The sequence below is a fragment of the Pogoniulus pusillus genome, chromosome 27 (assembly GCF_015220805.1).
Source record: "Pogoniulus pusillus isolate bPogPus1 chromosome 27, bPogPus1.pri, whole genome shotgun sequence".
Classification (NCBI taxonomy): Eukaryota; Metazoa; Chordata; class Aves; order Piciformes; family Lybiidae; genus Pogoniulus; species Pogoniulus pusillus.
Window position 1 is genome coordinate 4070168 of NC_087290.1, and position 24311 is coordinate 4094478.

General features: G+C 52.3%; 1 protein-coding gene across 8 annotated transcripts in view; it reads left to right on the forward strand.

Annotated features, from left to right (window-relative positions):
- Positions 1-24311, forward strand: part of LOC135187429 (S-adenosyl-L-methionine-dependent tRNA 4-demethylwyosine synthase TYW1-like) — a 138898-nt gene that overhangs the window by 91951 nt on the left and 22636 nt on the right. For 3 of the 8 annotated variants that reach the window (XM_064166124.1, XM_064166125.1, XM_064166126.1), the window contains exon 14: positions 10625-10735. In XM_064166124.1, the coding sequence (XP_064022194.1) occupies positions 10625-10735 (111 nt within the window). Of the gene's footprint in view, positions 1-10624; positions 10736-12109; positions 12203-14727; positions 14797-18751; positions 18839-20838; positions 21121-24311 lie in introns of those variants that run through there. The other 5 variants (XM_064166127.1, XM_064166129.1, XM_064166128.1 and 2 more) reach the window with 5 other exon arrangements.

Sequence of the window (24311 nt, forward strand, 5' to 3'; positions counted from 1 at the left end):
GAGGTGTTTCCAAGGAGAGTGGATGTGGTGCTGGAGGCTATGGTCTGGTGATGAAGGCTGCTGGGATGAAGGTTGGCCTGGATGACCCTGGTGGTCCTTTCCAAGCACAGTGATTCACAGTGATTAGATGCTGTGCTGAGGGGTTTGGGTTAGTCAGGGACTTGTCAGTGTGAAACTAATGATGGGACTGGAGGAGCTTGAAGACCTTCTCCAACCTAAGAAATCCTGTGGCTCTGTGAATGTGACTGTAGGAGCACATCACCTCTGCAGGGCTTGTGTTCAGGGCTGGCTGTGTAGTGATAGATGAGCCCAAATGGGGTGAGGTGCTCTTTATTGAAGGGGAGGGTCCTGCTTGCTAAAAGAGAAGATTAATCTGCTCTCCTTTCAAGGGCACTGAGTCTGTCTCAGATGGAGTGTGAGGAGTGCTACAGCTCATCCCCAGAGCTGCTAGCAGCCAGGAGGCTTACCAGGCTCACTTTGGGAGAGGCAGAAGCGATCCACAGATCACATCGGGTTGGAAAGGGCCCTCAGAGCTCATCTTGTCCAACCCCTCTGCACTCAGCAGGGACACCTCCAACTAGGTCAGGCTGCCCAGGGCCACATGGAGTTTGATCCTGGGTGTTTCCAGGGATGGGGCTTCAACCACCTCCCTGGGCAACCTGTTCTGGTATTTCACCACCCTCACTGTGCAGAATTTCCTCCTGATGTCCATCCTAAATCTCCTCTGCTCCAGTTTCAAACCATTGCTCTTCAATTCAAGAGAGATGCTGAGATGCTGGAAGGTGTTTGGAGAAGGGCAGCAAGGCTGGGGAGGGGCCTGGAGCACAGCCCTGTGAGGAGAGGCTGAGGGAGCTGGGGGGGTGCAGCCTGCAGCAGAGGAGGCTCAGGGCAGAGCTCATTGCTGCCTGCAGCTGCCTGCAGGGAGGCTGTAGCCAGGTGGGGTTGGGCTCTGCTGCCAGGCAAGCAGGGACAGAAGAAGGGGACACAGCCTCAAGCTGTGCCAGGGTAGGTCTAGGCTGGATGTTGTGAGGAAGTTGTTGTCAGAGAGAGTGATTGGCATTGGAATGGGCTGCCCAGGGAGGTGGTGGAGTCTGTGTGGCTGGAGGTGTTGCAGCCAAGCCTGGCTGGGGCACTTAGAGCCATGGTCTGGTTGATTGGGCAGGGCTGGGTGCTAGGTTGGACTGGCTGAGCTTGGAGCTCTCTTCCAACCTGCTTGATTCTATGATTGCCCTCATCCCATCACCACAGACCCATCTGAACAGTCCCTCCTCAGCTTTCCTGTAGATCCCCTTCTGATATCAAAATGCATCTTTAAGGTCTCCCTGGAGCCTTCTCCTTTCCAGGCAGAACAAGTCCAACTCCTCCAGCCTGTTCCCACAGCAGAGGTTCTCCAGCCCTCTGATGATCACCCCAGGAGGTCTATCTCCAGTCCTCTAAGAGCAGCTCTGTCTCCATGCTGAACTGGGAGGGTTTGAAAGGCTGTGAAATGTGGAGTGTGTTGGCATCTGAGGTTTCTCTTTCTTTCTGGGGTTTCATGCATAAAGATGTGTTGTGGAAATTGGTGAGGAGCTGCTTGGCTGCAAGGCTTTGGGTTTGTTTCTGATCACATCCCTGTGACAAGTAATTTCCAAGTGTGAAAATTGCTTTGATACATCTTTATTCAGGACTGGCTGCACTTGGTGAGGAGTTGCATAACCCAAGCAAAGGGACTGAATCCAGCCTCTGAAGAGGATGGCTTCTGCACACAGGGGCTCACACTCAGGAAGGGCAACTCACCTACTGCAGCTACATGAGAGCAAGGAGCCTGCCAAGAGGGCTGCAGGATGCTTCTCAGTTGTCAGGCTGTTTTCTGTTGTTGATCAGAGCAGATCCTTGCCAGCTAGGAAGCTCTGAACACTTGTCATGAAGCCAGTTTGTAAATGGAGCCTGGCATAGTTGGAGGAGACCTCTGGAGATCATTTAAGTCCTTCCCCCATGCTGAAGCAGGTTCACCTGGATCATGTTGCACAGGAATGCATCCAGGTGGGATTTGAAAGTCTCTAGAGAAGGAGACTCCACAACCTCTCTAGGCAGCACCCTCAAAGTAAATAGATTTTCCTTTGAGTTCCCTTTCCTTGAAGGGAATAAGGAATATTAATGGCAAGGTAGTGTCCCAGAGTCATTCATAGCCTGCCTGGTCACCATCCAGTGCAACCTGCTCTAGGTGAGGCTGCTCTGGCAGGGGGGGTTGGACTAGATGAGCTCCAGAGGTTCATTCCAACCACTCTGGACAAGTAGGAGGCTGAGGGGAGACCTCATTGCTCTCTACAACTCCCAGGTGCCCAGGGAGAGAACAAGAGGACACAGCCTCAAGCTGTGCCAGAGCAGGTTCAGTCTGGATGTTAGGAAGTTCTTCCCAGCAAGAGTGATTGGCATTGGAATGGGCTACCCTGGGAGGTGGTGGAATTGTCATCCCTGGAGGTGTTTAAAAGGAGATTGGTTGAGGCACTTAGTGTCATGGTTTAGTCTCAAGCTGTGCCAGGGGAGGTCTAGGCTGGATGTTGTTAGGAAGTTGTTGTCAGAGAGAGTGATTGGCATTGGAATGGGCTGCCCAGGGAGGTGGTGGAGTCTGTGTGGCTGGAGGTGTTGAAGCCAAGCCTGGCTGGGGCACTTAGTGCCATGGTCTGGTTGATTGATTGGGGCTGGTTGCTAGGTTGGCCTGGGTGATCTTGGAGCTCTCTTCCAACCTGCTTGGTTCTATGACCACAAACCCTTCTGAACAGTCCCTCCCCAGCTTTCCTGTAGGTCCCTTTCAGATACAGAAATGCAGCTCTAAGGTCTCTCTGGAGCCTTCTCCTCTCCAGGCTGAACAACCCCAACTCCCCCAGCCTGTCCCTACAGCAGAGGTTCTCCAGCTCTCTCTCCAGTCTTTATGGCCTCCCCTGGACTCACCCCAGGAGGTCTATCTCCAGTCCTCTGTCTCCATGCTGAACTGGAAGAGTTTGCAAGGCTGTGAACTTTGGGGTGTGTTGGCATCTGAGCTTTGCTTTTCCTTCTGGATCTCCTCTTCTTCCTGGGGTTTCATCCCCCTCACTGAGCAGAACTTCCTCCTTCTGTCCAACCTAAATCTGCCCTGCTCCAGTTTCAAGCCATTGCCTCTTGTCCTATCCCTCCAGTCCCTGCCCAGCCTGCCTGCAGGTCCCCTTCAGACAGTGAAATGAGAGACCTTGTAGGATCTTGTAATCTTTTGTAGGACTTTGGTGCATGATTTGGAGGGGGAGTTTTGTCTGCTCTTTACCCTTTGTCCCAGCCTTTTCCATGCCCTTTGTGTTGCCTCCCTGCCTCAGCTGGAGAAGCAAAATGTCCCTCTGGCCAGCCAGGCTCTCATCAATGCAGCAGCCTCCTCTTCTCAGCAGAACTGACATCTTCACCCTTTCCTCTTCCTCCTGAGATTAGACCTGGGATGGTTCATGAAGACTAATTATGTCTGAGGTAGGAAAAGATGAATCTTGAGGAGAAGGGAATTAAAAAGAAGTGATTAAAAGCAAGCAAGCAGCTCCAGTCCCTCTTGGTTATTGAAGCGAGAGGCAGCACTTTGTCAAACTGACATCTGAATCTTCTGCTCTCATCCTTTGGGACAGCAGCTCCACCTCAGGGTTTCAGGCTTGGTTAAAGAGGTGCTCAGTGCTTGGTCCTCAAGATTTGGCTACCTGCATAATGTGTGGGTGCAGAAAATGTTCCTTTGCAGATGGAAGAAATGGATGGATGGAAAATGTTCCTTTGTAGACCAAGAAACTTTTAGGATGGCTTTGAAGGAAAGGGAACCTTAGAGCTGTTTTCAAACACTGAAGTGAACCTGCAGAGAGGCTGGAGAGGGATTTACCTTAAAGGTAAAGAGACAGGACAAGGGGAAATGGTTTGGATTGAGGGGAGTGTAAGGTTAGACTGAATCTTAGGAAGAAGTTCTTCAGTATGAGGGTAATGAGACACTGCAATGGCTTGTCCAGGAATCATGGAATGGTTTAGGTTGGAAGAGACTTCAAAACTCAGCCAGTTCCAACCCCCTTGCCATAGGCAGGGACACCTCCCACTAGAACAGGTCACTCAAGGCCTCAGCCAATGTGGCCTTGAACACCTCCAGGGAGGTTGTGGAGCACAGAATCACCCAATGTGATCTTTGATCACATTGGGTGATTCTGTGCTCCACAACCTCCCTGGGCAACCTGTGCCAGTGTCTCACCACCCTCACTGCAAACAACTTCTTCCTACCATCCACTTTCAGTCTCCCCTCTGCCAGTTTAAACCCATTCCTCCTCCTCCTCCTCCTGTCATTACAAGGTCTTGTCAATAGTCCCTCCCCAGCCCTCCTGTAGCTCCCTTCAGGTACTGAAAGGCCACTCCAGGGTGTCCTTGAAGCCTTCTTTTATCTAGGCTGCACAGCCCCAGCTCTCTCAGCCTGTCCTCATAGCAGAGCTGCTGCAGCCCTCTGGGCATCCTCATGGCCCTCCTCTGGACTGCCTCCAACAGTTCCATGTCCTGCTTGTGCTGGGGACTCCAGAACTCTTGTAGCTTATCTTTGTAGGAGAGGTTGTGGATGCCTCCTCTCTGTGTTTAAGGCCAAGTTGAATGAGGCTTTGATCAACCAGCTCTAGTTGAGAAGTGTCCCTGCCTGTGGCAGGGAGGTTGCAGTAGCTGTTCTGTGAGGTCTCTTCCAGCCTATGCCTTGGAAGCAGGCAGAAACATCAGTGCTGCTGTGCTGCTCCAAGGGCTGGGCTCAGCATAAGCAGAGCAGCTGGGGAGGTCCCCAAGCAGTGTAGGTAGCTTGGAAGGTTGGCAGCTCCAGCTGGGAGCTTGGGAAAAAAGCAGCAGGTGTTGCTTGGAGGGCAGATGCTGCTTTTGCTCAGACTGCTTCTTCAGTGCTTTGTCCTCAGGCCTTTGTTCTCCAGTGTTTGGGGAACAGAAGGCAGAGCTGGCCTCTGTTGACTGGCATTTTCTGGACCCCATTCAGGATGACTTTTGACATTGTGCTTTATCCTTTCCCTCAGCATTGCTGCCTCCATCTGCTTTCCTATCCCTCACCAGGTATTAACTCACAGGGCCATGTTCTCTTGGCTTCTTTCCCATCTCTTTGTTTCCTTTGCCCTCTGATGGACGTGCAGGAAGCCAGAGCTGCTCCTTCCTACCAGGCTGTGCATAAATAAGGTTTTTGGTGTTAAATGGATGTGGTTCCACACACACAGCTTGTTGTGTTAACTTAAAGTCATAGAATCATAGAGTCAACCAGGTTGGAAGAGACCTCCAAGCTCAGCCAGTCCAACCTAGCACCCAGCCCTGACCAGCCAACCAGACCATGGCACTAAGTTCCCCAGCCAGGCTTGGCTTCAACACCTCCAGCCACACAGACTCTACCACCTCCCTGGGCAGCCCATTCCAATGCCAATCACTCTCTCTGACAACAACTTCCTCCTCACATCCAGCCTAGACCTCTGCTGGCACAATTTCAGGCTGTGTCCCCTTCTTCTGTTGCTGCTTGCCTGGCAGCAGAGCCCAACCCCACCTGGCTACAGCCTCCCTGCAGGCAGCTGCAGACAGCAATGAGCTCTGCCCTGAGCCTCCTCTGCTGCAGGCTGCACCCCCCCAGCTCCCTCAGCCTCTCCTCACAGGGCTGTGCTCCAGGCCCCTCCCCAGCCTTGCTGCCCTTCTCCAAACACCTTCCAGCACCTCAACATCTCTCTTGAACTGAGGAGCCCAGAACTGGCCACAGCACTCCAGGTGTGGCCTGAGCAGTGCTGAGCACAGGAGCAGAAGAACCTCCCTTGTCCTGCTGCCCACACTGCTCCTGAGCCAGCCCAAGATGCCATTGGCTCTGCTGCCCACCTGGGCACACTGCTGCCTCATTACCAGCTCCTATCTCCCAGCGCCTCTAACCCTCCCCAGCTTCCTTTCTTGCTGGCTGTTCTCAGCCTCTCTGTCCCCAGCCTGTAGCACTGCCTGGGGTTGTTGTGGCCACCTTCCTCCTCTCCACTGCTGCTCTCCTGAAGGCTGTCTGAAGTGCAGGAACTGCTTTTTTTCCTGGAAACACAGCACCTAAGGCACTGCAGACTCGGTTTGATATCCTGATAGTTCAGATCATTAAATTCTCAAGGCTTAAGCTCTCATTTCTTGTTCTGCAGTGCTTTAAGAGGATCTCCTGGGGCCTTATTGTACAACCAAACACAAATAACACACTAATAAAACAGGATTGTGTGTTTGTACTGCTGGAAGCCTGCAAGGATTACTGCTAGAGAACATTTTCTGCTATTAGACCTTTAGTCATTTTGATCTGTCCCTTCTACCACTCTTAAAAGTGGCTTTTTTTCCTCTCCCTCTCTTGAGAGATGTTGCCCTCTGGAAAGAAATCTCTTCAGTCTCAATGTTAATTTCTGTTGTTTTCTCTCTTTTTCCCCTCCTTGTACCCCTTTGGCAGTGTTTGAGCTTCTTTCTCTGCTCCTTTCACCCTCAGTGGGGTTCAGTTAGTGCAGGTCTGGTGATAGTTGAGTTGTTGCAGTGCTGGATCACAGAGCCAGGCTGCAGTTCCTACTTGTCAGTGGTGGCCTGAGGTGGGGGAGGGGAAGGGAAAGCCCTTTGACTGCTCTTGCAGCAGTTGTAGTTTTATGAGGTGCTTGGAGTTGAACGTTGAGGCTTTTAAAGTGAGCTAGGATGTGTTGAGGAGTACTAAAAGGGAGATTTAAATAGGAGGGAATAAAAGACCTCCCTTCATCAGTCACAGAGTCACAAAGTGGGTCCCTCAAAGGTCATCTCCAGCCCCCTGCAGTCAGCAGAGACACCTCCAACTAGATCAGGTTGCTCAAAGCCTCATCAGTGTCTCCAGGGGTAGGGCCTTGACCACATGCTTGGGCCTCCTGTTTTGATCATAGAACCTTAGAGGTTAGGAGGGACCTCCAGAGCTGGAGTCCAACCCCCTGGCCAGGCAGGATCACCCAGGGCAGTCTGCACAGGAATGTTTTATGAGCTGCTTGGGCTTGAGTGTTAAGGCTTTTAGAATGAGCTGGGATGGGTGTTGAGGAGTATTAAAAGGAAGATTCAAGTGGGAGAGAATAAAACACCTCCCTTCAAGCCTTTTTTCTTCAGTGTCTGCAGCATTACCTCTATGTCTGTCTGTCCTCTTCTCCATGTCTGTAGCTGTCTGTGTGTCCTGTTCACGTTGCCCAAATAGCAGATCTCTGCTGTCTGAATTCAGTGATTGGTAGAATGGTTTGGGTTGGGAGTGACCTCAAAGATTATCCAGTTCCAACTCCCTACTATAGGCAGGGACACCTCACACCAGCCCAGGTTGCTCAAGACTTCATCCAGCCTGGCCTTGAACACTTCCAGGGAGGGAACATCCACAGCCTCCATGGGCAACTTGTGCCAGTGTCACTGCCCTCACTCTAACAGATTTCTTCCTCATCTTCAGTTTCAGTCTCCCCTCTCCCAGCTCAAAGCCATTCCCCCTCCTCCTGTCACTCCCAGCCCTTATCAGAAGTCCCTCCCCAGCTCTCCTTTTGCCCCGTTTAGGTACTGGAAGGCTTCTCTAAGGTCTCCCTGGAGCCTTCTTTTCTCCAGGCTGAAGAGCCTCAGCTCAGACTGAGTTCACTTTCCCAGACTTTGATCTCACAAAAGGATTTCCTGTGTTGTATTTCTCTTTGCTAAGGCTGAGATCTTGTTTTTTTAAGAATCATAGAATCAACCAGGTTGGAAGAGACCTCAAAGATCATCCAGGCCAACCTATCCCCCAGCCCTATCCAGTCAACCAGACCATGGCACTAAGTGCCTCATCCAGGCTTTTCTCCTCCTCCAGGCATGGCAACTCCACCACCTCCCTGGGCAGCCCATTCCAATGCCAAACACTCTCTGCCAACAACTTCCTCCTAACATCCAGCCTAGACCTGCCCTGGTACAGCTCCAGGCTGTGTCCCCTTCTTCTGTTGCTGCTTGCCTGGCAGCAGAGCCCAACCCCACCTGGCTACAGCCTCCCTGCAGGCAGCTGCAGACAGCAATGAGGTCTGCCCTGAGCCTCCTCTGCTGCAGGCTGCACACCCCCAGCTCCCTCAGCCTCTCCTCACAGGGCTGTGCTCCAGGCCCCTCCCCAGCCTTGCTGCCTTTCTCCAAACACCTTCCAGCACCTCAACAGCTTTCTTGAACTGAGGAGCTCAGAACTGGCCACAGCACTCAAGGTGCGGCCTGAGCAGTGCTGAGTACAGGAGCAGAAGAACCTCCCTTGTCCTGCTGCCCACACTGCTCCTGAGCCAGCCCAGGATGCCATTGGCTCTGCTGCCCACCTGGGCACTGCTGCCTCCTCTGCAGCCTACTATCTATCAGCACCCCCAGCTCCCTTTCCTTCTGGCTGCTCTCAGCCACTCTGGCCCCAGCCTGTAGTGCTGCTCAGGGTTGCTGTCACCAAAGTGCAGAACCCTGCACTTGGCCTTGTTCAGTCTCATCCTGTTGGCCTCTGCCCACCCATGCAGCCTGTGCAGGTCCCTCTGCAGGGCTCTCCTACGTTCCAAGAGCTCCACACCTGCTCCTAGCTTGGTGTCAACTGCAAACTTACTGATGCTGGACTCAATCCCCTGCTCCAGATCATCCATAAATATATTGAACAGGACTGGGCCCAGCACTGATCCTTGGGGCACACCACTAGTGATAGCTGCCAGCTGGATGTGGCAGCATTCACCACCACTCTCTGAGCTCTGCCATCCAGCCAGTTCTTGACCCAGCACAGAGTGAATCTGTCCAAGCCATGAGCTGCCAGCTTGGCTAGGAGCTAGACTTGTTTAGCCCCCCCCCACCACTGCAGACCCTTTGCCTAGCAGCGGTGATGCCCAGGCTGGGTCTAACCTATGGCACTGTCCCACTTGGCAATGCTCATTCCCAACCTGCATTTTCTATTCATGGCAGAGACATCCAGAAATGTTCAAATTTGCTCTTCATTTGAGATCAAAACCATGCCAAAAGAAACAAAATTAAACCCAAACAGCAACAACAGCCCAAGAAATGCACTGAAGGCTTCACCCCACGGAGAACTCCCTGCTATGAGGGCACAACCTTCCAGTCTGAGGAGTGAGTCTGGCTCAGCAGCCTTTGTTGGTAGGGCTTGAGATGAAAAGGTGGTTTCTATTTGTTGTTTCCTTGAAGCTGCCTGCACTTGTTTACCACTCAGAGCTGACCTTTGGGGAGACATTTCTTGATTAATTGGCTCTCTAATCACTCAGACAATTGACAGCCCTGTGTGCTTTGCAGTTTTGCCTCCTGTTGCATCTCTCCTCTCTGCTTTCCTCTTCCTCTGTTCCCTGCCAAATGATGTGTTTATTTTTTGGTAGCAGCCCCTTCATTGCTGTTTCTCCCCAGCAATTAGCTGCTGATTTGATCCTTGCCTCTTGTCTCTTGGCCTGAACCTTTCTCTTGCTAATTCATTCACACTGGAAGAGTCTCTTGCTCTTCAACAGGAGCTCAACTGCTGTGAGTAAAGCAGAGGCCAAGTACTTAATTCCTGCACTACTTTGCCCTTCAATAATTGCTCTCTCAATAATTCTTTCCAGTTACTCTCCACAGACCTTAATAAATGAAGCTCTGCCTCTTAATTGTTTTCTCAAGACACTGACTCCTTGCTGGTGTCAACTCCTTGCTTGTGTTTATCCCCCAGAGAAGTTTAGAATCACAGAATCAGTTTGGTTGGAAAAACCTTTAATGATCTTCCAGTCCAACCATTCTCTGACTCTGCCAAGGCTGGGGCTGACCTGGAATGGGTTGCCCAGGGAGGTGATGGAAACCCCATCCCTGGAGGTGTTTAAGGCCAGGCTGGATGAGGCTGTGGGCAGCCTGATCTGGTGTGATGTGTCCCTGCCCATGGCAGGGGGGTTGGAAGTAGGTGATCCTTATGGTCCTTTCCAACCCTGAGTGATTCTGTGGCCTCAGCACCACATCTCTGCCTCTTTGACACCCTTCCAGAGACAGGGATTCAACCATCTCCCTGGGCAGCCTGTGCCAGTCTTTGAGAAGAAGCAGCTCTGCCTCTTAATTGTTTTCTCAAGACACTGACTCCTTGCTGATGTCAACTCCTTGCTTGTGTTTATCCCCCAGAGAAGTTTAGAATCACAGAATCAGTTTTGGTTGGAAAAACCTTTAATGATCTTCCAGTCCAACCATTCTCTGACTCTGCCAAGGCTGGGGCTAACCCATGGCCCTCAGCACCACAGCTCTGCCTCTTTGAAACCTCTCCAGGGATGAGCATTCAACCAGCTCCCTGGGCAGCCTGTGCCAGTCTTTGACAACCCTTTCAGGGCAGAAGTTTCTTCTGATATCCAACCTAAACCTCTCCTGGTGTAATCTGAGGCCATTTCCTCTCATCCTATCACTTGTTACTAGGGAGAAGAGACCAAGCCCCACCTGGCTTCAGTCTTCTGGATGCCATTGGCTCTGCTGCCCACCTGGGCACACTGTTGGCTCATTCCTGATCATTCCTGGTTTGGGTCTGGTTTGTTTTAGCTCCTGGGTTACTGGAATAAATGACTGATTTTTCTTTCCTCTCTTTTGGGAGCTGTGTGCAGGGCCAGAGCAGCCTCCCTGTGTCAGTGTGGTGCTGATGGAATCTTCTCCTTTCTTTCAGCAACAGCGCACAGTTTACAGGCTGACACTGGTGAAGGCTTGGAACGTGGATGAGCTCAGAGCCTATGCTGACCTGATAGCCCTTGGCAAGCCAGACTTCATCGAGGTCAAGGTAAGCTGCAAGAAGCTTTTGCATTTTCACTCATCAATATTTGGCTTCTTCCCTCTCCCTCCTTCTTAACCTTACAGCAGTAAACACAGTTCTGCCGAACATGATAGATTCAGTGGCTTGGGTTGGAAGGGACCTCAAAGCTCATCCAATTCCAACCCACTGCTGTGGGCAGGGTCACTTCTCCACTAGCCCAGGCTGCTCAAGGCCTCATCCAGCCTGGCCTTAAACACCTCCAGGGAGGGGGCATGTACAACTGACCTGAACCACCTGTGCCAGTGTCTCACCCCCCTCACTGGAGGCAATTTCTTCCTAGTCTCCAGTCTCAATCTCCTCTCTCCCAGCTGAAAGCCATTGCCCCTTCTCCTGTCACTCCCAGCCCTTGTCAGAAGTCCCTCTCTAGCTATCCTGTAGTCCCCCTTGGGTACTAGAAGACTGCTCTAAGGTCTCCCTGGAGCCTTCTTTTCTCCAGGCTGAACAGCTCCAATTCAGATCGAGTTCACTTTCACCCTCACTGAAAAGACTTTCTTCCTAATCTCCAGTCTGACTCTGCCCTCCTCAGTTCTTAGTGTCCAGAAAAATCCACTTACCACAGCCCCTCAAAGACCCTAAATACATCTTTGCATGTGGACAGCAGAATGAAGGAGCCCAGAATACACATAGAACATTTCAGGTTGAAAACCAAACCCAGCCCCAACCTCCCTGGGCAACCTGTTCTGGTGTCTCCCCACCCTCACTGCAAAGAATTTCTTCCTAATCTCCAGTCCCAATCTGCCCTCCTCAAGCTTCAATCCATTCCCCTTCCTCCTGTCACTCCCAGCCCTTCTAAAAAGTCCCTCCCCATCTCTCCTGTAGTCCCTTTTGGGTACTGAAAGGCTGCTCTAAGCTCTCCCTGGAGCCTTCTTTTCTCCAGGCTGAGCAGCCCCAGCTCTGATTAAATTCGCTTTCACCCTCACTTGGTGTTGGAATGGGCTGGCCAGGGAGGAGGTGGTGGAGTTGCTGTCCTTGGAGGTGTTGGGGAGGAGCCTGGCTGGGGCACTTAGTGCCATGGTCTGGTTGATTGGCTAGGGCTGGGGGATAGGTTGGCCTGGATGATCTTGGAGGTCTCTTCCAACCTGTTTGATACTAATCTCCAGTCTCAATCTGTCCTCCTCGACCTCCAGTCCATTGTCCTGTCACTCCCAGCCCCTGCCAAAAGTCTCTCCCCAGCTCTCCTGTAGCCCCCTTTAGGTACTAAAAGGCTGCTCTGAAGTCTCCCTGGAGCCTTCTTTTCTCCAGGCTGAACAACCCCTGCTCAGATCGAGTTCACTTTCACTCTCACTGAAAAGACTTTCTTCCTAATCTCCTATCTGAATCTGCTCTCCTCTGTTCTGAAAGGCTGCTCCAAGGTCTCCCTAGAGCTCTCTCTCCTCCACCCAGTGATGCATTTGGAGCCATCTCTTGCTTTTGAAGTTCTGCAGCCAGGTTCCTGATACTCTTTGTGTAGTCTGTGGTGTCAGGCACAAGAAGCTATGGACCAGCCAGCATCAATTGCTGCTCAGTAGAATCATAACCCTCTGATACTGCTCAGGAAAGCAGAGAGTGGTAAATAAATGTTCCTTCTGTTTACATCAAGCAGCATTGTAAGCAGAATATTGCAGGACACAGTGATAGTTCCTGGGATCATTCTTCCCACCTTGGCCTTCAGTTCTGCTGGGTAAAGAGGGACTTGTGGCGGGCTTACTGATGGGGGAAGTGTGACCCTTGGGGACTGGGAGAGCTGCCAGGCAGAGCATGTGAGATACAGCAGGGCAGGAGGTGCTTCCTCTTGGGGTTAAGCAGTTTGAGGATATGGAGAATGTGGAGAAAAGCCTCATTGCAAGGTGGGCTGGGAAGAGGCTCTGGCAGCCTGCTCAGCCAGCAGCGCCTCTGCGGCACGGCCTCAGGGCTGTGGTCCTGCACCTCTGTTACTTCTGCGTGTCCCTCTCCTCCTCCTCCTCTCTTCCCTTTGCCCCTCTCCTCCTCCTCCTCCTCCTCCTTCTCCTCTCTTCCCTTTGCCCCTCTCCTCCCCCTCTCTTCCCTTTGCCCCTCTCCTCCTCCTCCTCCTCTCTTCCCTTTGCCCCTCTCCTCCTCCTCCTCCTCTCTTCCCTTTGCCCCTCTCCTCCTCCTCCTCTCTTCCCTTTGCCCTTCTCCTCCTCCTCCTCCTCCTTCTCCTCTCTTCCCTTTGCCCCTCTCCTCCTTCTCTCTTCCCTTTGCCCCTCTCCTCCTCCTCCTCCTCCTCCTCCTCCTCCTCTCTTCCCTTTGCCCCTCTCCTCCTCCTCCTCTCTTCCCTTTGCCCCTCTCCTCCTCCTCCTCTCTTCCCTTTGCCCCTCTCCTCCTCCTCCTCTCTTCCCTTTGCCCCTCTCCTCCTCCTCCTCCTCCTCCTCCTCCTCCTCCTCTTCCTCTTCCTCCTCCTCCTCCTCTCTTCCCTTTGCCCCTCTCCTTCTCCTCCTCCTCTCTTCCCTTTGCCCCTCTCCTCCTCCTCCTCTCTTCCCTTTGCCCCTCTCCTCCTCCTCCTCTCTTCCCTTTGCCCCTCTCCTCCTCCTCTCTTCCCTTTGCCCCTCTCCTCCTCCTCCTCTCTTCCCTTTGCCCCTCTCCTCCTCCTCCTCTCTTCCCTTTGCCCCTCTCCTCCTCCTCCTCGCTTCCCTTTGCCCCTCTCCTCCTCCTCTGTTGCCTGCAGTTTCCTTATGGACCAACTCCCAGAGGTTCTGCTGTGGTCAGTGCTGAGAGGTTTCTTTCTCTCTATGTGCTGGTACAAAAGAAGACTGAGCATGGTTTAGGGGAAACATCTCATTCATTGTCATGCTGTGCACCAAACTCTGCTCTCTCCTGTGGGGTCCTTCCCACCTTGCATCTCCTGACTGCTTTGCAACCAGGTTACAGGATCTGGTAACCCTTCCAGCAGATGAGGAGGGCAGAGCTGAGCGTGCAGAGCAGTGTGGAGGGTGAGGCTGGCAGTGTGCATGCTGCCTGGGCTGCTCTGTCATGTGTAGCAGCTTTTAATTAGCAAAATGAATTGGGTGGAAGTTAATCAGTGTTTGTGAGCATGGATTTCCCTCAGGTGCTCTCCAGGGCAAACATCTGTCTCCTCCAAGGCAGAGGGCTGCTTCTGCCTTTGCCTGGGGAAGGAATCAGCCTTGCAGCTATGAAAGAAATTTTTGACAGTGGAGGTGGTGAGACACTGGCACAGGTTGCTCAAGGAGGTTGTGGATGCTCCCTGCCTGGAAGTGTCCATGGCCAAGTTGGATGAGGCCTTGAGGAACCTGGGCTAGTGGGAGGTGTCTCTGCAACCAGGGCCAGGGTCTTACCCTCACTGTCAAAAATTAGTTCCTTTTCTACAGTCTGAATCTCCTCTTCCATAGAATCAAGCAGGTTGGAAGAGAGCTCTCCAAGCTCATCCAGTCCAACCTAGCACCCAGCCCTGGCCAAGCAACCAGACCATGGCACTAAGTGCCCCAGCCAGGCTTGGCTTCAACACCTCCAGCCACACAGACTCCACCACCTCCCTGGGCAGCCCATTCCAATGCCAATCACTCTCTCTGACAGGAACTTCCTCACAACATCCAGCCTAGACCTACCCTGGTACAGCTTGAGGCTGTGTCCCCTTCTTCTGTAGCTGCTTGCCTGGCAGCAGAGCCCAACCCCACCTGGCTACAGCCTCCCTTCAGGTAGTTGCAGACAGCAATGAGCTCTGCCCTGAGCCTCCTCTGCTGCAGGCTGCACCCCCCCAGCTCCCTCAGCCTCTCCTCACAGGGCTGTGCTCCAGGCCCCTCCCCAGCCTTGCTGCCCTTCTCCAAACACCTTCCAGCACCTCAACATCTTTCTTCAGCGGAGGAGCCCAAAATGATCTGGGTTGGAAAGGACTTCCAAAGGTCATTTAGCCCACCCCCTTCTGCAGTAAACCTTCCAGCACCTCAACATCTCTCTTGAATTGAGAATTGCAGTTCAAACCATCACCTCTTGTTTTGTCACAACAGGCCCTGCTCAAAAACTTCTCCTCAGCTTTCTGATCTCCCCTTTAAGCACTGAATGGCCACCAGAAGGTCTCCCTGGAGCTTTCTCCAGTCTGAACACATCCAACTCTCTCAGTCTGGTTTCACAGCAGAGAGCTTCCAGCTCTCTCAGCATTGCTGTGGTCTCCTCTGTCCCTGCTCCAGCAGGTCTCTGTCTGTACTGTGCTGAGCACTCTAGAGCTGCTCCAGCACTGCAGGGGAGGTTGTCTCAGTAGAACATTTTCTCCAAAGAGTATCTTCTACAGCTTGTTCTTCAGTCTGGTGGATGGAGGATGAATTTCCCAAGCTCTCAGCACCACCCAGCCAGGCTGGCAGCAGCTGAGCCCCACCAGACAGGAGCAAGCAGCCAAGAACAAAGCAAGGCACTGATTGTGTTCAGCTTCAGCAGCACAAAGGAATTGCCAGGGTGCTGCTGCTCCTGGTTCAGCAGCATGCCCTTGGAACACTCTCCATTGCTTTCCATTTAATTAAGCTCTTAAATGGAGCTGTGCTGGCCTCTTGCTTTCATTCTTTGCTCTCATGAGACCCCACCTGGAGCACTGTGTGCAGTTCTGGAGCCCCCAGCACAAGAAGGACATGGAACTGTTGGGAGTGCAAGTCCAGAGGAGGCCACAAAGATGCTCAAAGGGCTGTAGCAGCTCTGCTCTGAGGACAGGCTGAGTGAGTTGGGGCTCTGCAGCCTGGAGAAGAGAAGGCTTCAAGGAGACCTTGGAGTGGCCTTGCAGGATCTGAAGGGGGCTCCAGGAGGGCTGGGGAGGGACTATTGACAAGGTCTTGTAATGAGAGGATGAGGAGGAATGGGTTTGAACTGGCAGAGGGGAGATTGAAAGTGGATGTTAGGAAGAAGTTGTTTGCAGTGAGGGTGGTGAGACATTGGCACAGGTTGCCCAGGAAGGTGTTCAAGACCAGGTTGGGTGAGGCCTTGAGTGACCTGTTCTAGTGTGAGATGTCCCTGCCTATAGCAGGGTGAGCTTTGAGGTCCCTTCCAACCTTAAACCATTCTCTGGTGTTGCAGACAGGAGAGCAAGGTTCATGTTCCTGCAGAGTAAAGCACTCCACCAGCAGCAGCGTTGGTGGCCAGTGCCTGTTTGTAGCAGGAGCCCAACTGATGCTAGCAACAATCTGAAACAAATGGTGCCACTCTCTGCTGGCCCAACATCTGGGCTTGAAGTGGTGTTTCCATTGGTGCCACCCTCTGCTGGCCCAACATCTGGGCTTGAAGTGGTGTTTGCATTGGTGCCACCCTCTGCTGGCCCAACATCTGGGTTTGAAGTGGTGTTTCCACTGGTGCCACCCTCTGCTGGCCCAACATCTGGGCTTGAAGTGGTGTTTGCATTGGTGCCACCCTCTGCTGGCCCAACATCTGGGCTTGAAGTGGTGTTTCCATTGGTGCCACCCTCTGCTGGCCCAACATCTGGGCTTGAAGTGGTGTTTGCATTGGTGCCACCCTCTGCTGGCCCAACATCTGGGCTTGAAGTGGTGTTTCCATCCCTTTGAAGATCTCTAAGATTGAATCCAATCTATTACCCAACCCCTAATTAACTAAACCTTGGCACTAAGTGCCTCATCCAGCCTCTTTTTAAACACCTCCAGGGATGATGAATCCTCCATCTCCTCAGGCAGCCCATTCCAGTGCCAGTCACTCTCATTGTGAAGAACTTCTTCCTAACATCCAACCTAAACCTGTCCTGGCACAGCTTGAGGCTGTGTCCTCTTGCTCTGTCCCTGGTTGCCTGGCAGAAAAGACCAACCTCACCTGGCTACACTCTTAAAGAGCTCTTTAAGATCCCTTCCAACCCAATCTGTGAATCTAGGGCTTAAACAGGCAGAGACCTACTCAAAGCAAACAAACAGAGCACTATTCCAAGATGCTCCAAAGCATCTGCCAGAAGCTGAGGCTGATCTCAGCAGGATGTCCTGGTTAAATGCTCCAGATCAGTGATGTTCATTTCCACCCAGCGCAGCTAATCCACCGCTGCTCCACTGAGGCTCACAGGGTGGAGTGGATAGAGATTTAGATTCTTGCAGGGCTCATTTCCATGAGTGTTCCACAGTGGTGGTAGCTCTGTGGGACCCCATTCTCTTGTTGAAGGCAGTGGGAATTAGCTTTGATTGCCCTCGTGGGAAAGCCAAGCAAAGGAAGGCTCAGATGCGTCGTTCCCATTGAAGTTCTTTGTCCCTTGGTCTCTTTCAGTGCCACAGTGGCACTAAGTTCAGACAGCACCACAGAGTTAGAGACCTCTGAAGATCATCTCATCCAAGGTCACTCAGAGTATGTTGGTGGCACTTCAGGGCATGGTTTAATGGCCATGGTGGTGTTAGGTTGATGGTTGAGACTCAATAATCTTTGAGGTCTTTTCCACCCAAAACAGTGCTGTGATCCTATGAGTGCTGCTGGTCCATAGTGGGGTCCTGCTGCATGGGTAACCATTTCCACTCCTGCTTTCCATCTTCAGCTGACACCATCACAGAAATCACAGAACCATTCCAATTGGAAAAGCCCCTCAGGATCACCAAGTCCAACCCATATCCCTACTCTACAAGGCTCACCCTAAACCATATCCTCAAGCACCACATCCAAACAACTTTTAAACACACCTGAGTTGGTGCCTCCACCACCTCCCTGGGCAGCTCATTCCACTCCCTGACCACTCTTGCTGGAAAAAAAGATCTTCCTGATGTCCAGTCTAAACCTACCCAGTCTGAGGCCATTCCCCCCTTGTTCTGTCACTGCTTACCTGTGAGCAGAGCCCAGCAGCAGCCTCTCACAATCTCCTTTCAGGTAGCTGTAGACAGCAGTGAGGTCTGCCCTCAGCCTCCTCTGTTTCACACTAACCATCCCTAGCTCCTTCAGTCACTCTCCATAAGATTTATCACTCTCCATAAGATTTATTCTCCAGGCCCTTCACAGCTTCCCTGCCTTCCCCTGCACTGGCTCCAGCACCTCCACATCCCTCTTGTATTGCAGTGCCCAAAACTGAACCCAATACTTGAGGTGGGGCCCCACCAGAGCAGAGTCCAAGGGGACAATCACCTCCCTGCTCCTGCTGGCCACAGCATTTCTGATCCCAGCCAGGCTGCCATTGGCTTTCTTTGCCACTTGGGCACACAGCTGGCTGATATTGAGTTGTTTGTCAGTTACAACCCCCAGATCCCTTTCTGCCAGGCAGCTCTCCAGCCACACTCCCCCAAGCCTATAATATTGCTTGGGTTTGTTGTGGCTCAAGTGCAGGACCTGGCATTTGGCCTTGTTGAAGCTCATCCCATTAACTTTGGATCAAATCCATCCAAGTCCCCCTGTAAAATCAACCCGTGTCCTTTGCCACATCAACTTGAAAGTGATTATTAAAGCCAAGGCATGAGCCCAAATCCTCTCCAGTGAGGAGCAGACATGCATGAGGGCTTGTGTCTATAATTTGCACAGTGCTGATGCTCAGATCAGGAGTGTTTCTGTGGCAGAGGGTGCAATCTCTCAACGTCTCCTTTGAGGCTTTCTCTGTTTCTCTGGGGTCTAAACAGCAGCTCTGTCACTCAGCAGCTTGGCTCATGCTTTCTTCCCTTTGATTCACACCAGCCTCAATTAAGCAAAGTTATAATTTGTGGGCTAGGACTTAGGCAAAAAGCTTTTGTGCAGTAATTAAGTTGGGAAGGTGGAGTTTCAGAGTGGAGAAACAAAGCCCTGTCACATTCCAGTTCCCCACTGATCTCTCCCTCTTAGCCCTGTGGGTTACAGCGCTGCTGGCTCTCAGCATCTCCAGCCAGGAGCCTGAAGCAGCATCCTCCATGTGCTCTCTCTTCACAGGGAAAGTGATTGGCATTGGAATGGGCTGCCCAGGGAGGTGGTGGAGTCACCATTCCTGGAGGTGTTCAAGAAAAGCCTGGCTGAGGCACTTAGTGCCATGGTCTCATTGACTAGGTAGGGCTGGGTGCTAGGTTGGACTGGATGAGCTTGGAGGTCTCTTCCAACCTGCTTGATTCTGTGCTGCAGCCAGCATCATCCTGGCACAAGAGGCTGCTTAAATACAGTTGCAAGAATCATCCTGGCACAGAGGTTGCTTAAATGCAGTTGGAAGAATTATCCTGGCACAAGAGGCTGCTTAAATACAGTTGGAAGAATCATCTTGGCACAGGAGGTTGCTTCAATACCGTTGTGCCTGCTCAGCTCTGTAACAGCAGCACACCCAGCACTCTGCCTCTGGATTCCTACCAGCACAGGCAAGAAGGAGCTGAGATGTTTTTTCAAAAGGCTTCTGAGATTCAAGGTGTTTGGCTAAAGCTATGTGGCATGATTGGGATGCTAAAAGCTTCCTTATTAAAGATCAATTGAGAGGCAGCATCGTTGGAGGGGTACAAGGATGATGAGGGAAGCAGAACATCTCTCTTATGAATAAAGATTGAGGGGGGCTTGGGAAGAGAAGACTGAGAGGGGCTTGAGGCTGTTTAGCCTGGGGAAGATAAGACTGAGAGGGGCTTGGGGCTGTTTAGCCTTGGGAAGAGAAGACTGAGTGGGGCTTGAGGCTGTTTAGCCTGGGGAAGATAAGACTGAGAGGGGCTTGGGGCTGTTTAGCCTTGGGAGGAGAAGACTGAGGGGGGCTTGGGGCTGTTTAGCCTGGGGAAGAGAAGACTGAGGGGGGCTTGGGGCTGTTTAGCCTGGGGAAGAGAAGACTGAGTGGGGCTTGGGGCTGTTTAGCCTGGGGAAGAGAAGACTGAGGGGGGCTTGGGGCTGTTTAGCCTGGGGAAGAGAAGACTGAGGGGGGCTTGAGGCTGTTTAGCCTTGGGAAGAGAAGACTGAGTGGGGCTTGGGGCTGTTTAGCCTGGGGAAGAGAAGACTGAGTGGGGCTTGGGGCTGTTTAGCCTGGGGAAGAGAAGACTGAGTGGGGCTTGGGGCTGTTTAGCCTGGGGAAGAGAAGACTGAGGGGGGCTTGGGGCTGTTTAGCCTTGGGAAGAGAAGACTGAGTGGGGCTTGGGGCTGTTTAGCCTTGGGAAGAGAAGACTGAGTGGGGCTTGAGGCTGTTTAGCCTGGGGAAGATAAGACTGAGAGGGGCTTGGGGCTGTTTAGCCTTGGGAGGAGAAGACTGAGGGGGGCTTGGGGCTGTTTAGCCTGGGGAAGAGAAGACTGAGGGGGGCTTGCAGTGATAGGACAAGGGGGAACGGGTTGAAGCTTGAGGAGGGTAGATTTAGACTGGAGGTGAGGGAGAAATTCTTTGCAGTGAGGGTGGTGAGACACTGGTACAGGTTGCCCAGGGAGGTTGTGGATGTCCCCTCCCTGGAGGTGTTCAAAGCCAGGCTGGATGAGGTCTTGAGTAACCTGAGCTAGTGGGAGGTGTCTCTGCTTGTGGTCCCTTCCAACCTAAAGCATTCTATCATCCTGTGTCCCTTCTCGATTCTGATCACTACTTAAAGGGTGGTGGGGAGATGTTTAGGGTGGTAGAACACTGGGACAGGCTGCCCAGAGAAAGGATCTTGTGTTTATAAATACCTGAGGGGTGGGTGTCAGGATGAAGGTGCCAGGCTGGTTTTGGTGGTGTGCAGTGATAGGACAAGGAACCTTGTGGGTACAAACTGGACCACAGGATGGTCCACCTCACTATGAGATGTGTGAACAGGCTGCCTGGAGAGGTTGTGAAGTCTCCATCTCTGGAGCCATTCAAAGCCTGCCTTGATGTGTTCTTGTGTGCCCTGCCCTGAGTGATCCTGCTGTGGCAGTGGGGTTGGACTGGATGGTCTGTAGATGTCTCTCCCAACCCCTAGCACTCTGTGATTCATCTCTGGAGCCATTCAAAGCCTACTTGGATGTGTTTGTGTGTAACCTGCCCTAGGTGATCCTGCTGTGGCAGTGGGGTTGGACTGGATGGTCTGTAGATGTCTCTCCCAACCCCTAGCACTCTGTGATTCATCTCTGGAGCCATTCAAAACCTTCCTGGATGAGTGATCTCCTTTAGCTAAACCTGCCTTGGCAGGGTTGTTGGATACAATCATCTCCAGAGGTCACTTCCAACCCATTCCATGAGCTTGCTGCCACAGGGAAGCTGCTGCAGTTGCTCAGGGGTGTCCAACAGGATCCTTTCCTTTCAGGAAGACATCAACTGCTGGAAACTCTCTTGGTTTATTAAGTGAACAACTGGACACAGCCACCCCAAGCAGCAGCTCACGTGCTCAGAGGGCTGTCAGCCCTGTTAATCACCTCAGGTTTGGGGAGCTGATGTTGCCTTCCCTGGGTGTGCTAAGCTGATTCTCATTGATTTGTGCTTGGGAGTTAATCAGCCAGCCCAGCCTTTAGTTATTCCATTTGCCTCTGTGCTTTCTCTTTCTTGGGAAGTGATATCTTTGATGTCTATTAAAAGAAGGAGTCACGTTGTAGCTCCTTACATGTATTTTTTTTCCCACTCCCTCCCTTCCCTTCCAGTCATCCATTTTTCATGATGTTCAAATCCTAATCTGTGTAATGAACGTGGGGAAAACATTGCTGTGTGGAGCTGCCTCTCTGCAGCTGAGCTTTGCAGATACATCTCCCCATTATTTGCATGGCTGGCTGCTCTCCTCTAAGGAGGTTTTCAAATCCTTTACAAGCCTTTCAGAGCTGGGTTAAAAGATAAACTCAATTAGTGTACTCCCTGTTTAGCACTCTCCTGACTTGTCTGCTGGTAAAGAATCAGTCAAGATTGGAAGGGACCACGAGGATCATCTAGTTCCAACCCCCCTGCTATGGGCAGGGCCACCCTAACCCTAGGTCAGGACACCCTACCCTAGATCAGAATGGACCACAAGGATCATCTAGTGCCAAGCCCCCTGCCATGGGCAAGGACACCCTACCCTAGATCAGAATTGGACCACAAGGATCATCTACTTCCACCCCCCATCTAGTTCCAACCCCCCTGCCATGGGCAAGGACACCCTACCCTAGATCAGAATTGGACCACAAGGATCATCTACTTCCACCCCCCATCTAGTTCCAACCCCCCTGCCATGGGCAGGGACACCCTACCCTAGATCAGGACACCCTACCCTAGATCAGGACACCTTACCCTAGATCAGAATTGGACCACAAGGATCATCTAGTGCCAACCCCCATCTAGTTCCAACCCCCCTGCCATGGGCAGGGACACCTTACCCTAGATCAGGACACCTTACCCTAGATCAGAATTGGACCACAAGGATCACCTAGTTCCAACCCCCATCTAGTTCCAACCCCCCTGCCATGGGCAGGGCCACCCTACCCTAGATCAGGGCACCCTACCCTAGATCAGAAGGATCCACAAGGATCATCTAGTTCCAATCCCCCTGCCCTGGGCAGGAACACCCTCTCCTAGATCAAGACACCCTACCCTATATCAGAAGGGACCACAAGGATTATCTAGTTCCAACCCCCCTGCTATGGGCAGGGACACCCTACCCTAGATCAGAAGGGACCAAAAGGATCATCTAGTTCCAACCCCCCTGCTATGGGCAGAGACACCCTACATCTTTGATCACATTGGGTGATTCTGTGCTCCACAACCTCCCTGGGCAACCTGTGCCAGTGTCTCACCACCCTCAACCTGTGCCAGTGTCTCACCACCCTCACTGCAAACAACTTCTTCCTACCATCCACTTTCAATCTCCCCTCTGCCACTTCAAACCCATTCCTCCTCATCCTCTCATTCCAAGACCTTGTCAATAGTTCCTCCCCAGTCCTCCTGGAGCCCCCTTCAGATCCTGCAAGGCCACTACAAGGTCTCCTGGAAGCCTTCTCTTCTCCAGGCTGCAGAGCCCCAACTCTCTCAGCCTGTCCTCAGAGCAGAGCTGCCGCAGCCCTCTGAGCATCTTTGTGGCCTCCTCTGGACTTGCTGTCATGTTTGGATGGAACTTTTCAGGTTCACATTTGTGCCCTCCTTGTCCTGTCACTGGGTGCCATAGAAAAAAAACCTGTTCCCATTCTCTGATACCTAAATTCTCTCATTCTCTGCATCCATGGCACAGCAATGTGCCCTTGTGGCCAAGAAGGCCAATGGCATCCTGGGGTGTATAGGAAGAGTGTATGCAGCAGGTCAAGGGATGTTCTTCTCCCCCTCTACTCTGCCCTTTTGAGACCTCACCTTGAATATTGTGTTCAGTTTTGGGCTCCCCAGTTGAAGAGGGACAGGGATCTGCTGGAGAGGGTCCAGCAGAGGGCTATGAGGATGATGAGGGGACAGGAGGGCAATGGCTGATGAGGAGAGGCTGAGGGACCTGGGACTGCTTAGTCTGGAGAAGAGAAGACTGAGAGGGGATTTGATCAATGTTTATAAGTATCTGAGGGCTGCCAGGAGGTGGGGGACAGACTCTGCTCACTGCTGCCTGGGATAGGACAAGGAGCAATGGATGGAAGCTGCAGCACAGGAGGTTCCAGCTCAACACAAGGGGAACTTCTTTGCTGTAAGGGTCCCAGAGCCCTGGCACAGGCTGCCCAGAGAGGTTGTGGAGTCCTCTTATCTGGAGTCTTTCCAGGCCTGCCTGGATGTGTTCTTCTGTGATCTGTGTTAGATAGGATTGTCCTGCTGTGGCAGGGGGGTTGGACTGGATGATCTCTTTGGGTCTCTTCCAACCCCTAACATCCTGTGATCCAGTTCCGATGTCCCCATCATAAGAAGGATGTGGAACTGTTGCAGCAAGTGCAGGGAAGACTTGGAAGAGAAAGCAGAGATTTGGGTCTTGCAACAGCTGCTATTTAATGGCTTGAGGACAGGAGGATTGAGCAGTCTGAGAAATGGATTCTTCCCCAGGGACCTGCAGAGGCTTTGATGGTTAAATGCAGCAGGATTCTCTGTGGCTCTAAAGAACACAGACAGAAATCAATCAGTGGTGAGCAGGGAAAGCAGCCTCTGCTTTGTGGAATCATAGAGCCCCTCTGCTTGGATGAGACCTTTCAGGTCCAACCATTAATACAGCACTGCCAGGTCAGCACTGTGCCATGTCCCTCAACACCACATCTACACAGCTCTGAAATCCCTCTAGGGATGGGGACTTGCTGGGCAGCCTGGGCCAGGGCTTGACAACCCCTTTGGGGAAAAATATTCCTTGTGTCCAGTCCCAACCTCCCCTGCTGCACCTTGAGGATGTTTCTTCTTAGCCTATTGCTTGTTTCTTGGGAGAAGAGACCAACCCTCACCTCACTCCAACCTCAGTTCTTCTCACTTGCTCCCTGGGGTAGGACAAGGAGCAGCAGATGGAAGCTGCAGCACAGCTCAACGTGAGAGGGAACTTCTTTGCTGTAAGGGTCAGGGAGCACTGGCACAGGCTCCCCAGGGAGGTAGTGGAGTCTCCTTCTCTGGAGCCTTTCAAGGCCTGTCTGAATGCATTCCTTTGTGACCTGAGGCGGATTGTATGGTCCTGCTGTGGCAGGGAGGTTGGACTGGATGATCTCTTTGTGTCCCTTCCAACCCCTGACATCCTGTGACCAGTTGTAGAGAGCAAAGAAGTCTCCCCTCAGGCTCCTTTTCTCCAGGTGGAACAACCCCATGTCCCTCAGCCCGCTCCTGATAGATGCTGTCAGTGCTCATCACCTCATCCTGCACAGTCTGGTTGCTTCC